At 48.3% G+C, this 22,123-nt stretch overlaps 1 protein-coding gene across 3 annotated transcripts in view; it reads right to left on the reverse strand.

Moving 5' to 3' along the window:
• Positions 1-14,421: 14,421 nt before the first annotated feature.
• Positions 14,422-22,123, reverse strand: part of LOC310837765 (G-protein coupled receptor 22-like) — a 37,655-nt gene continuing 29,953 nt past the window's right edge. For 2 of the 3 annotated variants that reach the window (XR_014560613.1, XR_014560614.1), the window contains exons 2-3: positions 15,378-17,344; positions 14,422-15,345 (exon numbers count right to left, since the gene is read on the reverse strand). Coding sequence is in view for 1 of the 3 variants with exons in the window: in XM_083724841.1 (XP_083580967.1) it covers positions 15,979-17,271 (1,293 nt within the window). In the remaining 2 variants the exon portion in view is untranslated. Of the gene's footprint in view, positions 17,345-22,123 lie in introns of all 3 variants that reach the window. The other variant, XM_083724841.1, reaches the window with a different exon arrangement.

The following is a 22,123-nucleotide window of genomic DNA, read 5'->3' on the forward strand; positions in this document are numbered from 1 at the left end:
CTCTCAGCCCCACTCACCTCACAGAGTGTTTGTTGTGGGGGAGGAAGGGAAAGGAGAATGTTAGCCGCTTTGAGACTCCTGAAGGGGAGTGAAAGGCGGGATATCAAATCCAAACTCTTCTTCTTCTTCTTCCCTGTGGGAAGCTGGCTGACAGGTGGGTGCATTCAACATTGATGGGAATGCCACTCATCAGCTGACATCACCCAGTGTTTTTTTGGGGGGGCAGAGGTTCCCCAATTCTTGATTTACAGCATGAGGGGGCAACCTTTTTCCTGCTGAGAGCCACCTTCTTTTGCGAGGGTAATCTTCCAGGTGTTGCATGCCAGCTGTGCAGCCACAAGTGTGTGGGGCCACTCCTTACTTCTCTGATACTCCCATTCAGTCCCTCTCTCTTCCTCCCCAGCAAGTCAGTGGAGAGAAAGATCACTCTGTGGCCAGAAGCCTGAACTGATTCTTTGCAGAGAGCTTTTGAAATTGGGCTAAGGGCCGCATAAAATTAGGCCTGAGGGACACAAGATGCCCCATTTGGATTGCAATTTGGTCCCAACGTGTCACCCTCCCCACCAAAACACACTTCAGACGCATTCAACATATTGAGAAGTGGTAATAGTCAAATGATCTGAATTGGTGACCTATGTTACGTAACGGAGAATTAAATTAGAACTACACATTATGCTGCAAGGATGGGGTTTCCAACCCTGTGACTGCTGCAGGGGGGCCGGCACTAATGCTTGGGCTGGCCTGATAGCGAAACTGCCTTCCCACCCAGGTCAAGGGACATAATGTCTCATGCTGGTCAAGTTCTCTGAGCCCCTGGGGTGGAAACTCTTTTGGCAGCTGAGGCAAAACAGTAAAGCACCTCTTCCCACTCCCTTATCAGGCAATATTGTAAGATGCATTAAAGGACAACGATTTGGCGCCCTCTGTGACGCCCAGAACCGCTGTCTCAGGGGCAGATGTCTCACTCTGCCTAATGGCAGGGACAACTCTCAATCTAACGTGAAGGCAAAAGAGGTACTGGCAGGGGAGCTTCAGTGAGCAGGAAATGGGGTGATGAACTCTTTTCTTGCGCCAGGTTTCCAACTGTTCTCCACCTTCTGCCAATCTGGGTGCCAAGGTTGGCAATGGGCCTGGTTGCTGGTGCTGGGGCACAGCTTGAAGGTATGGGTTGTGGGGAAATGTGGGGAGCAAGGGAAGCATGAAGTATCCATTCCCTATGAACACACCCACAGCCCACATTAGCCTTTCCCTGTATATATGGGTTAGGTTGCCAAGGCAGTGTTCTGTTCCCACCTTAGCCGCCTGCCCATTGTTGCTGATGAAAATCTTTGCCTGACCTGAAATCTTGCAAGCACCTACGCCAGGTTTCTCTAATCCTGGTGATAGATGGCTATGCCACCCTAAGGTACATGGCAGCCAACAGAGAAGAAGACCCCACAAGAAATCTTGTGTTGTTGGTCAGATGGTGGTGAGAGCAGGGTCCACAGAATATGCCCTGGGATGGCAGGTCTGCCTGGCAGTGCCCTCTCGCTCTCAGTAAGGGCAAGATTGCCCTCTGGTGGCGATGTAGTAGACCAGGGGTGGCCCAGGTCTCAACCCTGCCCTTTTTGGGGAGGGGCCAGTGCATGCCACACACTGTTGTAAGACACTTAATTCCTGTCGATGTCAACAGCGGCTTAGGAGGGCTTTCCCGGTTACATAAATGATGGGCTCCTGCAGTTCAACCACATTGTTTTGCAACACTTGAAAGAGGTTGGGGTGTGTGTGTAAAGTGGTAGATGTGCTCTTAGGAAACGGAACTTGCCGACACGACCACACAAAGCCCTCTCGAAAAGGTACAAGCTGCACCAGCCTTCGCTCACCTGGTGCCTTCCAGGTGATTGGGTTACAACTCCCAACATCCAGAGCCTGCATGGGCTGGTGGTAGCTGTGATCCAAAACACCTTGAGGGCATCAGGTGGGCCAAGGCTGATCTACACTCTATAAATAACACCGTCACATAAGGGGGGAAACTTTCACAAACGGTTTTGTTCAACCGCCACGCAAGGAACAAAACTCACAAACAGAAGCATCACACAAAATCACCAACGTTTTTATTTATTTGTGCGTAGCTTAAGTGAGCTACATTTGAGTTGTCTTAATGGAGAACTGAAAGGAATGGGGTGTATGGATAGCTCTTAGAAACACCAAAGCTGCACTCCTAGGAACAGAAGCAAACAGCTCTGGGGTGGTTTTATGTGGGGCTTTCCCCCCCCCCCAGCCTAATCTGTTTTGCTTCTTCAATGCTGAAACCCACTTAAAGACTCCTCCTAGATGTTTGGTACCAGGGAATCCAAATAGTGCCTCCCTCTTGGAGATATATATACCGTATATGCTGAATAATTGATATTGTGATTACCTAAAATACCTTGCCTGAGACAAGCTGTATATAACCATCTCTAACGTTAGGGCTGGCTCCGGCATGCAATACTGGTTTTCCCTCGGAAGGATCATGTGCAGTCTTGTGTAGATATCCAAAAATCCACACACACACCCAACCACTTGAAAATTGCCAAGCATCTTGGTGGAGCACTTAAAATGATTTTTCTACCTGCTGTAGCAATTGTAATGCACTATGCTAGATGCTGTGTGATACAATTAAAAAACAATATGAGGATTTAATAGGACAGCCTTCTATCCACAGACATGCCACAGACCACCTGAATGAATCTTGCTCACCACTGGTGGTCCACGGACCAGTTTTGGAACCCCCTGCCCTAGAATTAGCTGTGCTTCTTACACTGTTAAGTGGCCATAGATTCCCTGTGGGGGGCAGAAGTACCCCGAGAAGGAGAAAAGGCAGCCTAACCCTGTTATCATTCACCCAAGCAAATGGAAGGTGGAGAATTTATCCTCTTTTCTGTTTTCCCTTGTGGGAAGGACTGTGGGAACTGTGGATTCCCCTTCACAGAGTTACAGTTCCCAGTACCTTAATCTACTGGGATTATTTGGGGGGTAGGTCATGTGCTTTAAATGTGTGTTGGGTGTGCTTTATAAACATATGGCATGGGTCTGACTTTTAGCTGCTTTCTCGTATGACAAATGTAGTTGCTAGAGTGCTAGACTAGTTCCAGGGAGAGCAGAGTTCGAATCCTCACTCAGCCATGAAACTCAATGGGTGACCTTGGGCCAGTCAGTCGCTACCTTGCAGGGTTTTGTTTTGTTTTTAAGGAAAAAATGGGATGGCAGAGAACCATGCTTGCCACCTTGAGCTCCTTGGAGGAAAGGTGGATATATAATGTGATAAATAAGATCATGCTGGTTGATCTCCGGCGAGCTAGGGACAAAGGTGAGAGTTGTTTCCTAGTTCTGCTGGATCTCTCAGCGGCCTTTGATACAATCGACCATAACATCCTTCTGGACCGTCTAGAGGGGCTGGGAGCTGGGGCCACTGTTATACAGTGGTTTCGCTCCTTCCTCCTGGGCCGTGTTCAGAAAGTGGTGGTGGGGGGTGAGTGTTCAGACCCCTCGTCCCTCACTTGTGGGGTGCCTCAGGGTTCCGTCCACTCCCCCATGCTTTTTAACATCTATATGAAGCCGCTGGGAGAGATCATCAGGGGGTTTGGACTGGGTGTCCATCAATATGCAGATGATACCCAGCTCTACCTCTCTTTCAAATCAGAACCAGTGAAGGCGGTGAAGGTCCTGTGTGAGTGCCTGGAGGCGGTTGGAGGATGGATGGCGGGTAATGGATTGAGGTTGAATCCTGACAAGACAGAAGTACTGTTTTTGGGGGACAGGGGGCGGGCTGGTGTGGAGGACTCCCTGGTCCTGAATAGGGTAACTGTGCCCCTGAAGGACCAGGTGCGCAGCCTGGGAGTCATTTTGGACTCACAGCTGTCCATGGAGGCGCAGGTCAATTCTGTATCCAGGGCAGCTGTCTACCAACTCCACCTGGTACGCAGGCTGAGACCCTACCTGCCCGCGGACTGTCTCGCCAGAGTGGTGCATGCTCTAGTTATCTCCCGCTTGGACTACTGCAATGCACTCTACGTGGGGCTACCTTTGAAGGTGACTCGGAAACTACAACTAATCCAGAATGCGGCAGCTAGACTGGTGACTGGGGGCGGCCGCCGAGACCACATAACACCGGTCTTGAAAGACCTACATTGGCTCCCAGTACGTTTCCGAGCACAATTCAAAGTGCTGGTGTTGACCTTTAAAGCCCTAAACGGCCTCGGGCCAGTATACCTGAAGGAGCGTCTCCACCCCCATCGTTCTGCCCGGACGCTGAGGTCCAGCGCCGAGGGCCTTCTGGCGGTTCCCTCATTGCGAGAAGCAAAGCTACAGGGAACCAGGCAGAGGGTCTTCTCGGTAGTGGCGCCCGCCCTGTGGAACACCCTCCCATCAGATGTCAAAGCGATAAATAACTACCTGACATTCAGAAGACATCTTAAGGCAGCCCTGTTCCGGGAAGTTTTTAATCTGTGATATTTTAGTGTATTTTTGGTTTTTATGGAAGGCGCCCAGAGTGGCTGGGGCAACCCAGCCAGATGGGCGGGGTACAAATAAATTATTATTATTATTATTATTATTATTATTATTATTATTATTATTAAAAATAAGCAAAAGGGTTAAAAACCATTTGTACTTTGCTCCTTTAACATCGTGTTCATCTCTCTCTCCCTCTTCCGCTCCCCACTTGTTTGATTTTGCTTAACATTTAATCCGAACTATTCAAAACCTTGCTCGTGGCTTTGTGACATTTTGATTATTCCCTTTAAAGATATAACCTTATTGTGGTTTATGGATTCCCTGCCCCTACTACAACGGTCCAACATGGCGACCTGCGGTGTTTGTTTTGATGTGCACGGACAGTTATTTTTAGCTTTGTTGCTTCACATGCTTCAGATATTTGAGTTGTTTTGTTTCCTTCTCCTTGCACTGCCACCGCCAAGAGGTCAAGGGTGTCAGCAGTGGACGCCCTCCCTGGCGAGCCTTTGGGTTATGGGCTTCCTGTTGCTATTTCTCTTTTGTTTCAAGGAACACTTGAAGGAAATGCCTTTTGCGAAAGGAGACCAAATCACACTGCCAGAAGGGAAATTCCTTAGGGGGTGTCAACACATAACTCCCCCTGCTGGCTGAGCTAGTAAACACCCCACCAAACCATCCCCAGAGGACAATTTTGATGTGATAATCTGGGGCATTGCTCCTCTTCACCCTCTAAGTCCTTCCTCCCTTCAGCAGTTCTTTGATGTGAAGATTTTAGGATTTGGGCTGCAGTCCAAACACTTGCTTGGAAGCAAGCCGCAGTGAACTCAGTGGAACTTACTGCCATGCAGTTATAAACAGAACCGGGCTGCGTGTTTGTGAGGTGAATTAACTAATTTCTCAGGCTCCCAGTGATAATCAAAACGGCAATTGCAAAAGCAGACTGCTAAAGTTTGAAGGAGAAAGCTACTTAAGGTCAGTCTAGCCAGGTTTGACATTCCAGCTTACCTCTTCCTGCTTGCAGCATCTTCACCAGTTCCATGGTAGATCTTTCCACATGACTACAGTACTTTGCTGTGCTACAGCTCCTAACTCTGTGGGCAGAAGTGGGCATGATGAAAGGTGGGCAGACAATCAAGCAGCACATCTTAGCAGAGGCTCATTCCTGGTCTCCCCTTTCAGAGGAAGTTATTGGAAGGGTGGTGTGGTGGACCAAACCTCCTCATGTGGCCAAGGTCCTCCTTTGTATTCTTCGGCCTCTCAGTGGGTTTCATCTCCAATTCTACCTCCTTATCTTAGCAACCTTAGCCATTTCTTTCCCCCATCTCCTTTTTAAGCCCTCCTTGCTGCCTTGACTAGAAAGGAGCCTGGACTAGGAAAAGGGTGGAGAACACAGAAGAGGTTCTGGCCAAAGTTCTTGGTGCTGACCTAGAGATGTAAGGAGCAAAGACATTTGGACATACCTACTTAAGAGAGACAGAAACCAGAGTGTGAAGGGGTCAGCAAGCTTTTTCAGCAGGGGGCCGGTCCACTGTCCCTCAGACCTTGCTGGGGGCCGGACTATATTTGTTTTTTTTGGGGGGGAAATGAACGAATTCCTATGCCTCACAAATCACCCAGAGATGCATTTTAAATATAAGGGCACCTTCTACTCATGTAAAAACACCAGGCAGGCCCCACAAACAACCCAGAGATGTGTTTTAAATAAAAGGGCACATTCTACTCATGTAAAAACACGCTGATTCCTGGACCATCTGCAGGCCAGATTGAGAAGGCGATTGGGCCGGATCCGGCCCCCAGGCCTTAGTTTGCCTACCCATGATGAAGAAGAACAATGCCCCAAATACCACATCCAAATTGTCCTCAGTTTGGTGGGGTGTTATTAGCTTAATCAGCAGGGGGCAGTGTGTGTCGCCACCTCTAAGGAATCTCTCTTCTGGAAGCTCTTTGATAGGAATGTTTTGGGATTTTGGCTGCAGTCCAAACAGTGCTTGCTGGGGCGTAAACTGTAGTGGTGGAACTTCCTGCCATGCAACTATAAACAGAACTTCATATTATGGAAGAAGCCTGGTAGAGTGGAGTGTGCTCTTTAAAGTGAGGCCTGCTTCCACAGTGCAATATGAGGGAGAGGTGGTGGATGGGGTTATCTTGGCACATTAATACACTAGTCAGTCAGTTTCTAGGTTTGCAAACCAGAATCACATCAGAATCAAACCAGAATCACATCTCTCTTCATTCACACAGGGGAGAATTGCTGAGTAAATGGAACTCCAGATACATCATTTAGTTGTTTGTAAGTTGCTCTGGGCAAAATAAAGCGGTCAACAGATTTAATAAATAATAAAGTAATAGGGGACGCGGGTGGCACTGTGGGTTAAACCACAGAGCCTAGGACTTGCTGATTAGAAGGTCGGCGGTTCGAATCCTCGCGACGGGGTGAGCTCCCATTGCTCAGTCCCTGCTCCTGCAAACCTAGCAGTTCGAAAGCACGTCAAAGTGGATAAATAGGTACCACTCCGGTGGGAAGGAAAACGGCATTTCCGTGTGCTGCTCTGGTTCGCCAGAAGCGGCTTAGTCATGCTGGCTGCACACCGGCTCCCTCAGCCAATAAAGTGAGATGAATGCCGCAACCCCAGAGTCGGCCATGACTGGACCTAATGGTCAGGGGTCCCTTTACCTTTACGTTAAAATAGTAATAATCACAGTGGCCAATGACATCACAGGTGGACAAAGGACAGGCATTACAGTGAGTACCAAAGCTACATTGCTATAAAGCTGTGTGAAATGTTAGACAGCTCTTCTCCTTTCCTTGGTTAGAGATGTTTTGCAGCAGAAAGGTGTTTTGTGTGTGTTTTTGGGGGAAGCACTTAACCCTTCACCTGCTGGCCACCTTTTACTCCCACCCCTGTTCCTTTTACTCCTGGTATGGTTCTGCACCTGCATTTACCTTCTGAAGATAATTATTCTTTGCCCAATCCTATGGACAGGAAAGTATGCTCAGTTTACTGCATGTATGTCTGCCTGCAATAAAGAGATTATTGGAAAGTTACCAATGCTCACACCCTAACTTTATACCAGGCAGAAGAAAATTGTTTCAAAAGTCAAAGGTATTAAATGAACGCAGGTTTTTCATTGGTTTGAAAGAAGTGCAAGAATGGATTTGTGTCGCTTGTGAATGCTCGCAATAATCAAAGCAGTTTGGAAGCAGGTTCTTCCAGGACTCGCTAGATGGCACCAGCGCTTCATCCTGGCCGAAGTATTGCTGTGTTTTCTAAGAATCAAGAGCCAATACAGTACTGCAATAGCAGCAGTCGTCATAAAAGCCTATCAATAATGCATGGAGGATGCTTTGTAATTTTTTTTGTGTGTCTGGTCATTTCATTACAAAAACATTGTGGCATTTCCTGCATGATGCAGCAAGACGCACACACCCCAACCGAAATAAAACCACAGAATCAGACCTTTTTGAAATTATTTGTCATTGACGGAGATTCTGGGTGTTTGAGCGGGAAGAAGATATTTACAGGAAAAGTCACTTGATCCATGTAGCTGGAAAAGCCCTTTTACTGTTTTCCATCCAGAGTACAGCCATTTCCTCTACACACCAAGGGATTCTGTTACCGGCCTGACTGAGATCACATTGCCACTGCCAAGGTGGGGGTAAGCAGGTGGGGCATAATATGGATTTAAGGATAGCGTCGGGCCCTGCAGATCAATGTCTCAATGCAACGTCATTGCAAAATCCTCTCAGGAATCCCAAACCCATACGATCCCCACAGGATAGCTGGCGCAAGTCACAGGACGTTCCTTCGTATTTGACTTCTGGACCGTAGACGTTCAGCCTCTTGGTGTGCTTCATCTACAATTATGTCTCCTTATCTTAGCAATTTATCCCCCCCCCCCCCAAATTTTGTGACCTTGAGGAGGAAGAAGCCTGGAAGTGGAGTGGGCTGTTGCTCCCTCAGTGGGGAAAACCCCCCTGCTGGTGCTCACTGGTGGGGTAGAGGGGCTGAGACTCCAACAGTAAAGGTAAAGGGACCCCTGACCACTAGGTCCAGTCGTGGCCGACTCTGGGGTTGTGGTGCTCATCTTGCTTTATTGGCCGAGGGAGCTAGCAGACAGCTTCTGGGTCATGTGGCCAGCATGACTAAGTCGCTTCTGGCGAACCACAGCAGCGCACGGAAACGCCATTTACCTTCCCGCCCGAGCAGTATCTATTTGCACTTTGACATGCTTTCGAACTGCTAGGTTGGCAGGAGCAGGGACTGAGCAACGGGAGCTCACCCCGTTGCGGGGATTCGAACAGCCGACCTTCTGATCAGCAAGTCCTAGGCTCTGTGGTTTAACCCACAGCGCCACAAGCGGCCATACGGCATTTTCGACGGACAAATCCTGGCTACGTCTGCGAAATTCTGGACGTATGGCAGCCGTCCCCCGTCCCCTCAGAGCAACAACTCTCAGAGGGGTTTAACAGTTCTGCCCTTTCCCCAGGGAGCCGGGAATTGTAGCTCTGTGAGGGGAACAGGGGGGTCTTCTAGCAGCACACAGCTCCCTTAAGAAACTACAGGGTTATTTGGGAGACAGATTTAAATTCATATGATACAGCTCTAAATGTACGACACAGATGGGGCCTAAATGTGTCTGACCTCCTTTTTAACCTCGAAGCACTGGTCCCTTTCTCTCACAAGCAAGAAGGCAGACTACAGCTACGCAGTGGCATGAGGAAAGCTTTCTGCACAACCTCAGAGAAGCATGCCGTTCCCTTTCTTCCTTTCCATCCTTCCAGGGCTGAGTCTGAGCACAGGAAATAGGTTCCCCTCGCTGCAGGAGCAGGGTAATAACTATTTCACTTACAGCTAGGAGTTAAAGCACAAAGGCAGAAGGGTTATTTTCCTGTGCAGAGGATATTAGAATTGAAGGGGAGGAGAGTGGAGTGCTTTTGAATGGTATAACACAGACTCCTTATCCCAACAATGCTTACAAGTTTCCAAGGGCAGCATAGTGTATGTGTGGAGAGCTGTACAGGAGGGCTTGTGGGGAATTTAGAGAGAGGTGTCGTGGGAGACCGTAAATTACAATGTGACCTTACTGCAGCAGGACTTGGTACAGGTAGCACATTGCAACAAACGTGAAGTGCATTCATTGAGAGGGAGAGATGGTGTTTGACATCAGCAGCAAATTTCAAAACATTGTAGTTGTGGTGGGGACGACCGAAAAGGTTGAATTTCCCTGAATAGACCGCTTTCAAACTGAGGAGTGCCCATACTGATTGGCACTGAGCACCCACTCTAGCATTTACAATCTAGGCAGAATGTACAAGGCAGGAATAGTCTGCAGGAGAAAAGCTGGGTGCGTTTTTGGTGAGCAATGTGCCCTTGCTGAGAATCCGAAATGAAATCAGCCACAAGCAATTCTTTAAGGATCAAACGCAGTTGGCATTTTAAAAAAACTGACTTTGAGACACATACCCTTGATCTCTTATCGTCCTCTCAAGGCTCATGAAAAATTGACTAGGTGAAGAATCATCACAGTACAGGGAAGCTAACCAGTGTCACGCAGCTAGGAAGTGAGGCTTTTCCTCCTCTGAAAATGTATTAAGCCCCTCTGTCTTCCGTCCCTGGGTTTGGCTACATAAATTAACTTCTGCTGACATTGCGAAGCAGTAATTGCAAATATGTTTGTTAAAGGCTTGCAGCCACATCAAGGACAACTAGACCGCACGTCTGCATAATTTGCAGCCGCAGCTCTGATATGGCAGGAAACGTCAAGGTAAATCTCATGCATCTTAAATCGAATGCAGAATGGCACAGGGCAAACTAGTGCCAACATTGTTCTAGATAACCTGCACGGCGCCACAGAGCAGCCATACTGGCCTGCAGTGCAGGGCCTAGGGCTTGCTGCAGGGAAGATGGATCAGATCATAGAACTGTAGAGTTGGGAGGAACCCCGAGGAGGGTCATTTAGTTCAACCCCCTGCTGTGCAGGAATCCCAACTAGATCTCACATGACAGATGGCGATTCAACCTCTGCTTTTAAAAACCCAAGGAAGGGAGAGTCCACCACCTCTCGTGGGAGCCTGTTCCACTGTCAAACAGCTCTTACAGTCAGAAAGTTCTTTGTGACTTTGTCAGAATCTCCCTTCTTGTAATTGAATCCATTGGTTTGGGTCCTAGCAGGAGAAAACAAGCTTGTTCCATCTTCCAGGCGACAGCTCTTTAATTTGAAGATGTCTACCATATCTCTTCCGAGTCTTCTCTTTACCATACCATATTCTCTCAACCATTCCTCATAAGGTTTGCCCTCTCACACTGGTTTCCAGATGCACACAGCAGAGCTGCCAGTGTAAAATTATTCTGCAGATCTGTGTCTGCACAACTACAGAGTTCTGGTAATGAAAAGCTGCAACCCTTAAGATAACATGTAAACCTTAAAGGGGTGGGCCATAGTTAGAAATATGTGTCTGTAGTGAATGGGCTTTCATAACAGTCCAAAGCTTTCTAAAGAATGGAATAGGAACGTAATCGACCAAATATCTGCTCCCAAGAATAGCACCAACTCAGTAGTGTACCATGTCATTTGCATGACCAAAGCCCCCACTTAAATTTGCCAACTCTCCAGTTACAGAATTGCAGACAACTAAAGTTTGGAAAGGCCCCTTCACCAAAGACCTCGAAATGCTGTCAGTCATAGTGGCCAATGCTTGGCTACTTGGATCAGTGATCTGATCATGTAAGCAGACCCGCATATATTTATTACATCACATATAAAAACTATTGGCTTTGTTTGCATGTAAACCATGGTTAAAGACTTACTGGGATTAAGACTGACCGATCCTAATAAATCAGTTTATTGTTTGGTGGAACATTGCATAAATGAAGGGTGTTATTGGGCGGAGGGGAACCTCCTATTTAATACTACTGCTCATTTTGATACCTGCCCTACCCCCAGAAGAGAGAAATAACAATGCTCGATTCTAAAAGATATTTCAGCTTTTGCAGTGACTAGGTTTTGCTCTGGAAGGGTAGGATGTGTTGTTAAGAAGCAGCAATTACCAGTAGTTGATAACAGCAATGAAAAATTGTACTTGGCTTGATGTTCAAGGTATTTCCCCCTTCTGGGTGAGACCTGAGATTTACTGCACCTCGGCCATCCATTGAAAAGCAAAACTGAGATCTCACTAGGTGGAAGCACATTCAGAAAACACACTCCCCATGTGAAAATGATGTCGAAGAGCCCCACTGTGCTGCCACAGCAGTTGCCTTAGCGGGAGACTGTTGGCATTTTGACAGCAGACTCTTCCAATTTTTCCTCAAAAAACTGATTGCCACTATTGACTATAATGAGCAAGTCAACTCCTCCTTGAATGCGGCTTGCTTGTGACAGGGCAGTGTCCAGCACAGAAAATAAACACCCGGTCCTTAGTGGGGAAAAACACTGCCTATGTGTTGTGCTTTTCCATTCTTCCCAACCCCCCTTTCCCCTCCACATTACTTTGCTGTAGTCCTATATCTAGATTTTTGTATTTATGCACCTGTTCTAAAGGAGCTGGCAGGTGCCTTCCCACACTCTAAAGGAGTGACTCTATAATTACGAAGTGCCAAATAGGGATCTTCTCCCACTGTACATTTTTAAAGCAAACAACTGTTCTCACCATACATCAACCTAAAGTTCTGTCATTTGTACAACTCAGGTTTGATGTCACATAAGAAAGCAACGTAAGAATTGCAAAGATCAGTCACCCCTCCCCATTTATTTATTTATTTTATGAACCACAGCCGGTACGTGGTCACAGACTGTGGCTGCTCTTTACATCTCATGATTCATTTGTTGGAGTGGGGCCCATTTTATGCGGACCCCAGCCCAATTTCTAAAAGCTTTCTGTAAGGGATTAGTTCTGACCTCTGGCAAGAGCTGTTCGGCAGCCCACTGGGCAGAGGGAGGGAAAGGGGCGCTATAAAGAGGTAGAAAAGAGTGGCAAGGAGAGAGGACAAAAGAGGGTGACATTGCCCAGTCTTGGCTCTGATGTTGCAGAACTACAACTCTAATCAACCCTAGCAAGCAGGGCCAATGGCCAGGAATGGTGCAAGTTGTAGTTCAGAAACATTCAGAGGACCAAAGGTTCCCTGCGCCTGCCTCAACCCACAGCAGAAAAAAAGGTTACTCATCTGTATTTTGGATTGTCTCAGGGCAGCTTGAGGCTAAAGATCAGAGCAAGTGAATGAGACAGACGCAAAGTGGCAAAACGTCAAGCCAAGTCTTTTAACCCAGATGAAATAAAGCAGCCTGAAAGAGGTTTAGACTCAAGAGGTTTACTATTCTCCAAGGCAAAGTTCTTCTATAATGGGGGAAAGCCACCATGAATTCCCTACTTACACGCCTTTGGCAGATAGCACAGTCCAGAGGAAGAACCACACTCAGAAAGGCTTCGGTGTATCAGTAGGACATCACAGGAAAATATGGATGTGAGGCGTTTGGTAATTGTTTCTGCTCTCCCTTCCAGTGAGACTACCTCTGGGAAAATACGAGCACAATCTATTACCACTGAGATGATCCCATTCTGCCGGGATGAATCTGCGACTTCTAGCTTTATCTAAAAGGGGCAGTGGGTTGTTCATGTGATGCCAACTGGTTCTATCCTCTGGGAACCCCCCCGCGATTTCTGACACATTTCACACACAACTCACCAGCTCTTTTATTGCCTTCAACTGTGGCCATGTTACAGCTTCCAGAATATGACACCTATGGCTAGACTACACCGATACACAAGAGACGAGACAGTCGTGTGAAATCCGCCTTCAGACTCCTGGCAGGAAGAAGCTGGGCACCCAAATGTTACTTCCAACAAGTCCCCCCCTTCCTTTTTCTTTTGCCACGTGGGATGAATGAGGAAGACGTAGCAAGTCTTTTGTTGATAATGGTGCTGGCGGTTGGCATGAAGGAAGGATGCAACAGGGCCAGTTTGTGTGGCCTGGCTCTGTGGATACCAGGGAAGGGCTGTGGCTTTGCATGCAGAATATCCCAGGTTTAGTCTCTGGTTAGGGCTAGGGAAAACCCTGGTCTGAAGCTTTGAGGTGCTGCCGCCAATAGGTGCCAATCCTCGTCTGCAATAGACTAACAGTCTGATGGTGTATATTCTTGTATTGCAGTAAGTCTAGGTAAAGGACCAGTCTAATGCCAAGTTTTTAAGAAGCTCGGAAATAAGGAACTATAATGAGCTGCCGTTGACCCGTTAAGGAAAAAAAAAGTCCTTCTAGAGGCGCTTGCCAGCTTCGTGATCTATTCAGCATTTGCCACGCGCCCACACACTTTTGAGGGGCACTTCTCTGCTCCTCCCGCCATCGGGTGCTGATGAGCCAGAGGATTCTGGGCCTATTCTAAGGCAGAGTGTGGGAGAGAACTGACTGCCTAGCAGCTGACCATATGCTCCTCATGCATTTCTGGGAAGCAGCAAGGAGCGGAATTGTAGCTGGTAGACTGAGGGCTTTCTTCTCCTTCCCTCCTGACAACCTTCAACGTAACAGCGGCAAGGAAATGATCTCTTGCGAGTGGCTGGGCAGGTGTGTGCCTGTATCTTGGGCAGTGCTGCAACTTTCGTTAGTGCCTAACAGAAGTAAGCTCCACCAAGTCCAGTGGGACTTGCACCCAGCTCCCCTAGTACACAAATAGCACCCTTGGGCAGCTCTTTCACTGCCTGCTCCATAAAGGCCAATCCCAAGCCTTAGAATCATAGAATCATAGAGTTGGAAGAGACCACAAGGGCCATCGAGTCCAACCCTCTGCCAAGCAGGAAACACCATCAGAGCACTCCTGACATATGGTTGTCAAGCCTCTGCTTAAAGACCTCCAAAGAAGGAGACTCCACCACACTCCTTGGCAGCAAATTCCACTGTCGAACAGCTCTTACTGTCAGGATGTTCTTCCTAATGTTTAGGTGGAATCTTCTTTCTTGGCACCTTCCATTTGGCATACCGTCTCCCCCACTCCCCTCTGTTCCCCCAGAGGCACAGTATGAAAGGGCTGGGTCCAACTCTGCTGTTGATGTATGCCTAGGTCCTCTTTCCAGACCATGTTACTTAGAGGATACTGGCTGCAAGGAGGGCGGGGCCAGAGCTCGGTACCAGAGCACCTGCTCTGCATGCAGAAAATGCCCAGTTCTAATCCTGATCTATCTCCCAGTATGGCTGGGAATATCCCCTGCCTGAGACCCTGGACTGCCAGTCAGACAATACGGAGCTAGATGGAACCCAATGGTGTGGGCTTGGCATAAGGCAGCTATTGATGTCTGGCCTCTTTTTAAACAAGACATCCAGGGTTGCTTGGGGCACGTCTACACCTACAGTCCCTGTTCCTCTGATTGGAGCGGTCCATTTCTCCCTCCCCTTTCCCCTCAAAAAGCTGTTGCTGTTTGGTACTGTCGTGAACCTTCAAATCCAGAACTGCAGCTGCACTTAGCATCTGATGCTGGGAGTCAGTGGCCACCAGCGATGGCAGAGGCAAGGAAATAAAGCGTCTGCAGTACTGAAGCCTTAAAAAACACCAAGTAGGTTGTTGGGAAACTGGTCCCAATATGGAAGTGGTGTGTGGGCGCAGAGCCTAACATAAACCTTTGCAGAAAGGTATGTTTGCCAAGCTCCAGCCATTGTACTGGGAGATCTACAACTGTACTTAAACCCACCTCCAAACCGTAGCATGTTCTGGGGACGGCAGAGGCCTGGGATGATGCAACAGAACAGTGTGTCGCTTGCCTAATCTAAGGGGCTCTGGGGAGGAAAGCACAGCAAAACAGTGGGGCCGAGAGCTGCGTGAGGCTCACCCCTTCCCCAAACCCGCATTTTCTCCGCAGCCACAAAAAGCTTTCTTAGACTTCTTCCTCCACTTCCATCAGCAGGCAGAGAACTTGTTCTAGCCTTCCCGGACTTAGCCAGCAATAAAGAGAAACGTGTGTTGGCTGATTAGGCCTCCGGGGAAGCTCACTCGCTCGCTGCCATGTGGGAACAAGGACCCTATATGCAGGGGACCTCACCCGAGTGGATGTCTTTAGCACAACTATTGGCACCGATATAAACATTAAATAGGAGTAGTAGTAGTGATCATTATATTGGGTCTCAGTGTGGTGAATTGGCCGGTGCCATGGGTGGGAAGGCTCGAGCCTTCGTCTTTTACCTCAGACTGTCGGTTGGTTTCAGCGTTGGCAACGGGAAGGCCTTGCAGGGCCTTTTGTGAGGGATCAGTATCACACCCTACCCAGAAACCCTTGGGGTTTCGGCAAGGCGCCGATGGCTGACCCTCGCTGCTTCGTTAAGACATCGGCTCACCCCCACTTCTCTCATTCGGTGGCTTTGGGCGGAGGGGTTAGCACCAGTGTTGTAGTTTCTGGCGGCCTCTGTGCCTCCCTCCCCTTTCAGTGTTTGGCACTCGCCGCTCACCAGCTTGGGTGAGGCGGAAGATTCGTACGCCCACCCCCAATCTCTGCTGAACCTCCATTTTGAGGGCTCGGCCCCCTACGCCTCACTCCTTAGCGGCCTCAGTCAGGCAGCGCTCGGCTCCGTCACTACTCCGCAGCCGGCCCTTGCAGCTTTTGCGGGGCGGCTCCACCCAGGAGTTGTGGATGACGGTGCCGCCGGGCGCGGGGTCCACCTGCAGGGCCGACACCACTCGCTTCTTCAGCTTGCTGCGCAGCACGTTCCGCAGCTTCTGGCGGGTGAAGGCGTAGAGGAGCGGGTGGAAGATGGTAGTGCCGTAGGCCATGGCCAGGAAGCAGACGCGCAGCTTGCCCATCAGGGGGCTGGGTCCCAGGCACAGGATCAGCAGGTTGGCGACAGACAGCGGCGCCCAGCACAACAGGAAGGTGGAGATGATGAGCAGGGACATGCGGAAAACCCGCCGCTGGCGCTTCCTCCGGTCACGGTGGCGCTTCACCGCTCGCCGCAGGGCGATGATCACAGAGACCGAGGCTTGCACCCCCATGGGCGGTGGCGTCGGCAGCGCCGGCACGGGCTGAGAGAGCCGCTTGGCTTCCGCTCCGCCGGCCGCCACGCTACCGCTTGGCTCTGCCGATTTCCGCCGCTTCTTCTTCTTGGTCTTGTGGCGCTGGCTGCGCTTGAAGGTGCTGCCGATGCTGATGTTGAGGGCCTGCAGGATCTTGGCGTAGGTCACCAGCATGACGGCCACGGCGGCGAAGAACGTGGGGATCTGGATCGCCAGGTGGTAGGAGGTGCCGAGTTCGGCGTGGAACTCCTCGGGCCCGACGCAGAGCACGGTGCGGTTCTGCCACGTGCTGGCGTGGCCCAGCTCGCCCTCGAGGAAGGGTATGAAGAAGACAGCCAGGGACAGCACCCAGACACCAGCCAGGAGAAGGATGGCGCGGCCAGGGGTCAGCACACGCTGCGCCGGCCGCACCGAGATGTCGTAGCGGTCCAGGCTGATCACCAGCACGTTGGTGGCCGTGGCTACGCTGCTGAAGGTGATGCACGCCTCATGGAAGCAGCAGAGCAGTGTGGCGGCCCGGTCGGGGGGCACCAGGACCACCACCATGGTAAGTGGGGCGCACACCACACATATGAGCACGTCCAGCACGTGCAAGTTCATGGTCACCATGTTGCTGACAGAGTCCACCAGGCCAGCCTGCAGGCAATACAGCACCAAGACGGTCAAGTTGCTGCTGACTCCCAGTACGATTTCCAACATGAGGAAGCCCGTCAGGGAGACCTGGAAGCCCAGCGGGTAGGGCAGCGTCCAGCTGGGGTCAGGGGTCACCCCGTCCGTCGTCTCCAGGATAGTGTCGAACATGGGAGTCTCCATGGCTGAGAGGGCATGGAGGTGTGGGCATAGTCCGTGGAACGAATGGGCTTGGGGTTGCAGGCAGCTCTCTCACCTGTGGGGAGAGAGAGGTACCATCAAGTATCATCAAAGCAGCAAGATGAACCTTTGCATTGACAGCAGCAGCCTGGGACAGTGTTTACACCTGGGGCTAACTAGAACCCTGAGGAGTCTTCCTCACGTCACAAAGTTTGCCATTGGCATCCCATCCATCACCTAGGCCAGCCTTCCCACAGCCTAGTGGGCTGGGGAAGGCTGTGGTTCACTGAGGAGGATGAGAATTGTAGTCCCAATAATATCTGGAGGGCACCCAGTTTCAGAAGGCTGGCCTAGGTGATGGGAAGGTGGAATGAAATAGGCATCCTAGCTTAACCCCAATAGGCAGAATGGGTTTTGTTTTGCTCTCCCCCCCCAAAGCAACAACAGGGACATCTTACCACAAGGTGAAAGATCTCTGCACCACCACCATGGAGTGAAACAGATATGCAATCTGTGCATTAACTTCACTGAAAATTTCATGCCTTTCCTTTGCCATGCAATAATCACTGGCACACCCCCCCCCCTTAATGGATGAGGTTTCCCTGTCACTCAAGCCCACTATCCAAGTAAGGAACAGTTAAGAGAGCATTGATAAGAGATGCAGAGCCATTGTGTATTCCCCTCACCCCTGAGCAGCTGAAGTTTTCAAAAGCGCTTATCTGTGCATGTATTCTAACACGTCCTCCGTGATCATGAAGCAAAGATTTCCAGGAATTGAAATTCTGTACGCACCTACCCACCATAATAAACCCCGAAGGGGTACTTGGAAGCAGGCATGAAAGACAGAAAAGACAGTCGCCTGCAGGAAAACGAGTGGATTTGTGGATTCAGAGACATTGAATTGTGCAGGGAGGAAACTGTCCGCTATGGGATTCTAGCAGTGACTGAACTTAACATGGGCATTCTCCAAGCCCCCTCCCTTCCAAGCCCCCACAAATCAGGAAAGCATTAGCACAGGTGGAGAAGACTCCAGACTCTGCTTTCCCCAAGAGCTAAATAACTAATCTGCCTCCTGGCCAAACTACACAGTTTTAGATATGTAACCCCTAACTGCTGTTCCTTCCAAGGCAGAGGAATGGGCAATTTTCAGTGGTAAAGTGAAGGAGGAAGGCTGTGTTTAACCCTTCCCCACCTGATGATTTCCCCCTGTAAACCGCCCCCCTTTACTTGCTCCAACTCTGGAAGCCAGATGTGTTTGCCTCTGCAAACAGAAGTCAAGAATATCTTATGATGGAGTAAAGCTGCTCACAGCAGGAAAATCGGTGAGAGAAGGGTTAAGCACCCTCTGCCTGCCACTTATTTGCTGAAAACCACCTCCCTCTGAAGCTGCTTTTTCCTAGAAGGGTTAATATACGTACGTTTGCCGCTACTGTGAGCTTAGCCCCTAGAAAACACAAGGAAAAATAAAAGAAAGAGAAACTGCTGGATAAGCTACCTATACGATGTTACTCGGGGGGGGGGGGGGATCCACTTCCAGAATGAAATTCACAAAATCTGGACACAAACGGATTCATATTTTATTGTAACATATTGTGTGACTATCGACCGGTGCCGTTCCAGAAGGGGGAGGAAAACGAAAAGCACAACACAAGGCAGAAATTAGCACAAACTGAGGGAGATGCCAACCAACACCAGCTCCTTCTGGCAGTTTAGAATGAGCCAGAGCCAAATTATCCCAATCAAAATTCAGCAATTGAGAAAGAAGACTGCGGGGTTTTAATGCCATGTGAGCCTCCATGTAGGTTTTGGACAAAAAGGTAGAGTGAAGAAATACATGCAGAGGATAAACAAATACATATAAGATTTCTCCAAGAAGTCGTAACAGGCTAGAGAAGTTTGTATGCAAGAGCGTACCTTTTCTTTTTTTGATATGCCTCAGTCACGCATCTCTAAAATCAACTAGATATGACATTTTGATAGCAAAATGTTCGTGGAGTTGAATGGCACTGGGTGATACCTCAGGTTAAGTTGTACTTGGAAATTAATGGGCCTAACTTCATTAATTTCAGTGGGTCTACTCTACCAACTGTCATTTTTTATTTTGTGATATTATTCATTAATTAAATTTATATACCGCCCTATACTCGGGGGTCTCAGGGCGGTTGACGGAATAAAATCAAGATATAAAAACACAAAATACATAATAAAAATAGAAACAACAATCCAATAGCGCCCCGCCCCTGCCAAAACCACATTTTAAAAGGGCACAGGATGTAAATCAGATCAACCAAAGGCCTGGTTAAAAAGGAATGTTTTTGCTTGGCACCTAAAGGTGTATAATGAAGGCACCAGGCGAACTTCCCTGGGGAGAGCATTCCACAGACGGGGAGCCACTGCAGAGAAGGCCCCGTTCTCGTGTTGCCACCCTCCGGACCTCTCAGGGTCCGGCTAAGTTCATATTGAAAGAGGCGATCCTTGAGGTATTGCGGTCCTGAGCTGCTTCATGCCTGCTTCCAAGTACCCCTTCAGGGATTATTTTACTATTTCTATTGCACTTGTGGCACTTATTTTAGGCCCTTGATAATCTTTGTGGATTGTGGAATATTCCTGTGGTGGTTTTTTTTTGTAATTGTTTTTATGTTGCTTAATCTAACCTTAATCTAACCTACTGTTTGAAATGCAGGCAGGTGGGGGGGGTGCAAAGTGAGTAGAAATACGCCTGTGAAAGCATTCTAGGCTGCGTATAATGGTTGCATAATAGGTGGTGAACCACCCTGCAATTGATTTGTGTGCAAAGGGAGGCCTTGAAATATTGTAAATAATAAATACCAGCAGCCCTGTGATCCCATGTCTGAGCTGAAGCATGGTTTCCTTGGATGAATCTCGGCTGGAACAGACTGGTTATCCAAGAGCAGAGAAGACTTCACCTGAGGAAACCTTGGCATTGCACACATTTGCTGCAATGGTAGCAACAGCAGCAGTAGCAGCTCCCCCTCCTCAAAGTCTAATCTGGAATCTGTTAATCACATTTTAATTCACAACAGCTAAACGTACGGTATTTCTCGCCTGTAAAGAATGTAACTGACTGCATCTGTATGGTATAGTTGCTTACCAACAAAATGTGCACACAAAAAACACACACGACTGCTTCCTTCACCGATTTTAAGCCTTTGGGGAAACTTTTTGGACTAAGGTTTTAAAACGTTAGAGAAATGAGCCTCTCTCCCAAAATTACGTCCTCTGGTTTGGTCAATAAACAAACCGAAGTCCTCTTACCCTCGAAAGGAGAAATGCAGCCTTGCCTGCTTTAGAACGTAATGCTGGGAAAGTTGTCCCTCTCTCTTGACAATGCTCGGACTCAGGATCACAAAAAAACCCAACTGATAGGCAGGGGATTAAGGGCAGACAAAATGGAGTGCGTCTTCTCACAGCACATAATCAATTCAGGGAATTCACTCCACAAGATGTGGCAGCCACTAGGTTAGACTTAAGACGGTTTTAAAAAGAGATAAGGCCATACTAATTGAGGGTGTGCCTATCCATGGCTATTTGCTGTGGTGGCCCTTTTGAAGCCCTCATGTGCTGTGATAGGAATTTCAGAGGCAGTATATCAGTATTTATAACAGTTGCTGGATGTGTGTGTGTGTGTGTGTGTGTGTGTGTGTGTGTGTGTGTAATTATGCCTTAATTCGAAGGTCTTCTGTTCATCAACATTAAAAAAAAATGTATTTATGTATTTATAACAGTTGCTGTGTGTGTGTCTGTGTGGAATTATGCCTTAATTCGAAGGTCTTTTGTTCATCAACATAAAAAACCCCGAGAACTGTCTTAAACTTATTACATGTTTTCGAAGGATTGTGTTATTTTATCGATTTTATGTAAACCACCCTGTGGCTTTTACAAAGGGTGGTTTATAAATCATCTAAATAATAATAATACGAATAGATCGGATAAATATCGCAAAAAGATTTGCATATTAAATCATATATACATGATTTAAAAGGAGGCTGATGTAACTTGCACCCAGTGCTTTCCAGCTTGTACATCATCGGCCTGCTGGCCTTTCCTCACAAACGGCTCTAGGAAAATGCCTCATATTATGTTTCATGGCATAGTTACACCATCATCTTCCTAAGATGAACTACAGCGAAACTTCCATGTTCTGTAATACTGGCGCCCTACGGGTCATAAACAAAAAGCCTTTTAAAGAAGGGAGGACTTGTGAGTCTGGAACAGATCCTTGACTTAAGGTGAAAGGGGAGTCAATAGCCTTATGTCAGGGCTGAACTGCAGCTATCAGTTATATACCCTGAGAGCCCATTTTCCACTGGAAAGTACTCTTCCTTTGCAACTCGCCTCTGCCTGTTTTACTCCCAACAGTTATGGGACCCCATTAGGGAAAAAGCAGGTGGGTGGGTGGACAGATTCAGAGATAAACGGGTTACGCACTCTCTTCCTGTCTCACAAAGTGCCCCTTCAGAAGGCTGCTTTATGGTTGAGAAAAGGCCTTCAGGCTAATGTCATATACTGTACAAGGTGAAATCTGAATCCCAGTCTAGTCATGGTTCGTGGTTCCCAAACCAATCTGCCAATCTGGTTTTTATAATATGCTGTCAGTGAACGGATGGAAGGGGAACTAGTGGCAAACCCCACCCCACCCCTTTAAATTGCCACACCAACATAAAAACAGGTTAAACTATTCCAGTTTTGATGAGTTTTCAGAGTAAAGAGGGACACAACATTGGAATTATTATGGTGATTGGTTAAATACCCAGAAAACACACCTTCGTTTTAGCATCGTAGAATGCGTTCAGAAAAACAAACTGATTTTGTAAGTTTCTGGCATTTCCAGGGA

Source organism: Podarcis gaigeae, assembly GCF_964106915.1.
Source record: "Podarcis gaigeae genome assembly, chromosome: 2".
In the NCBI taxonomy this organism is placed as follows: domain Eukaryota; kingdom Metazoa; phylum Chordata; class Lepidosauria; order Squamata; family Lacertidae; genus Podarcis; species Podarcis gaigeae.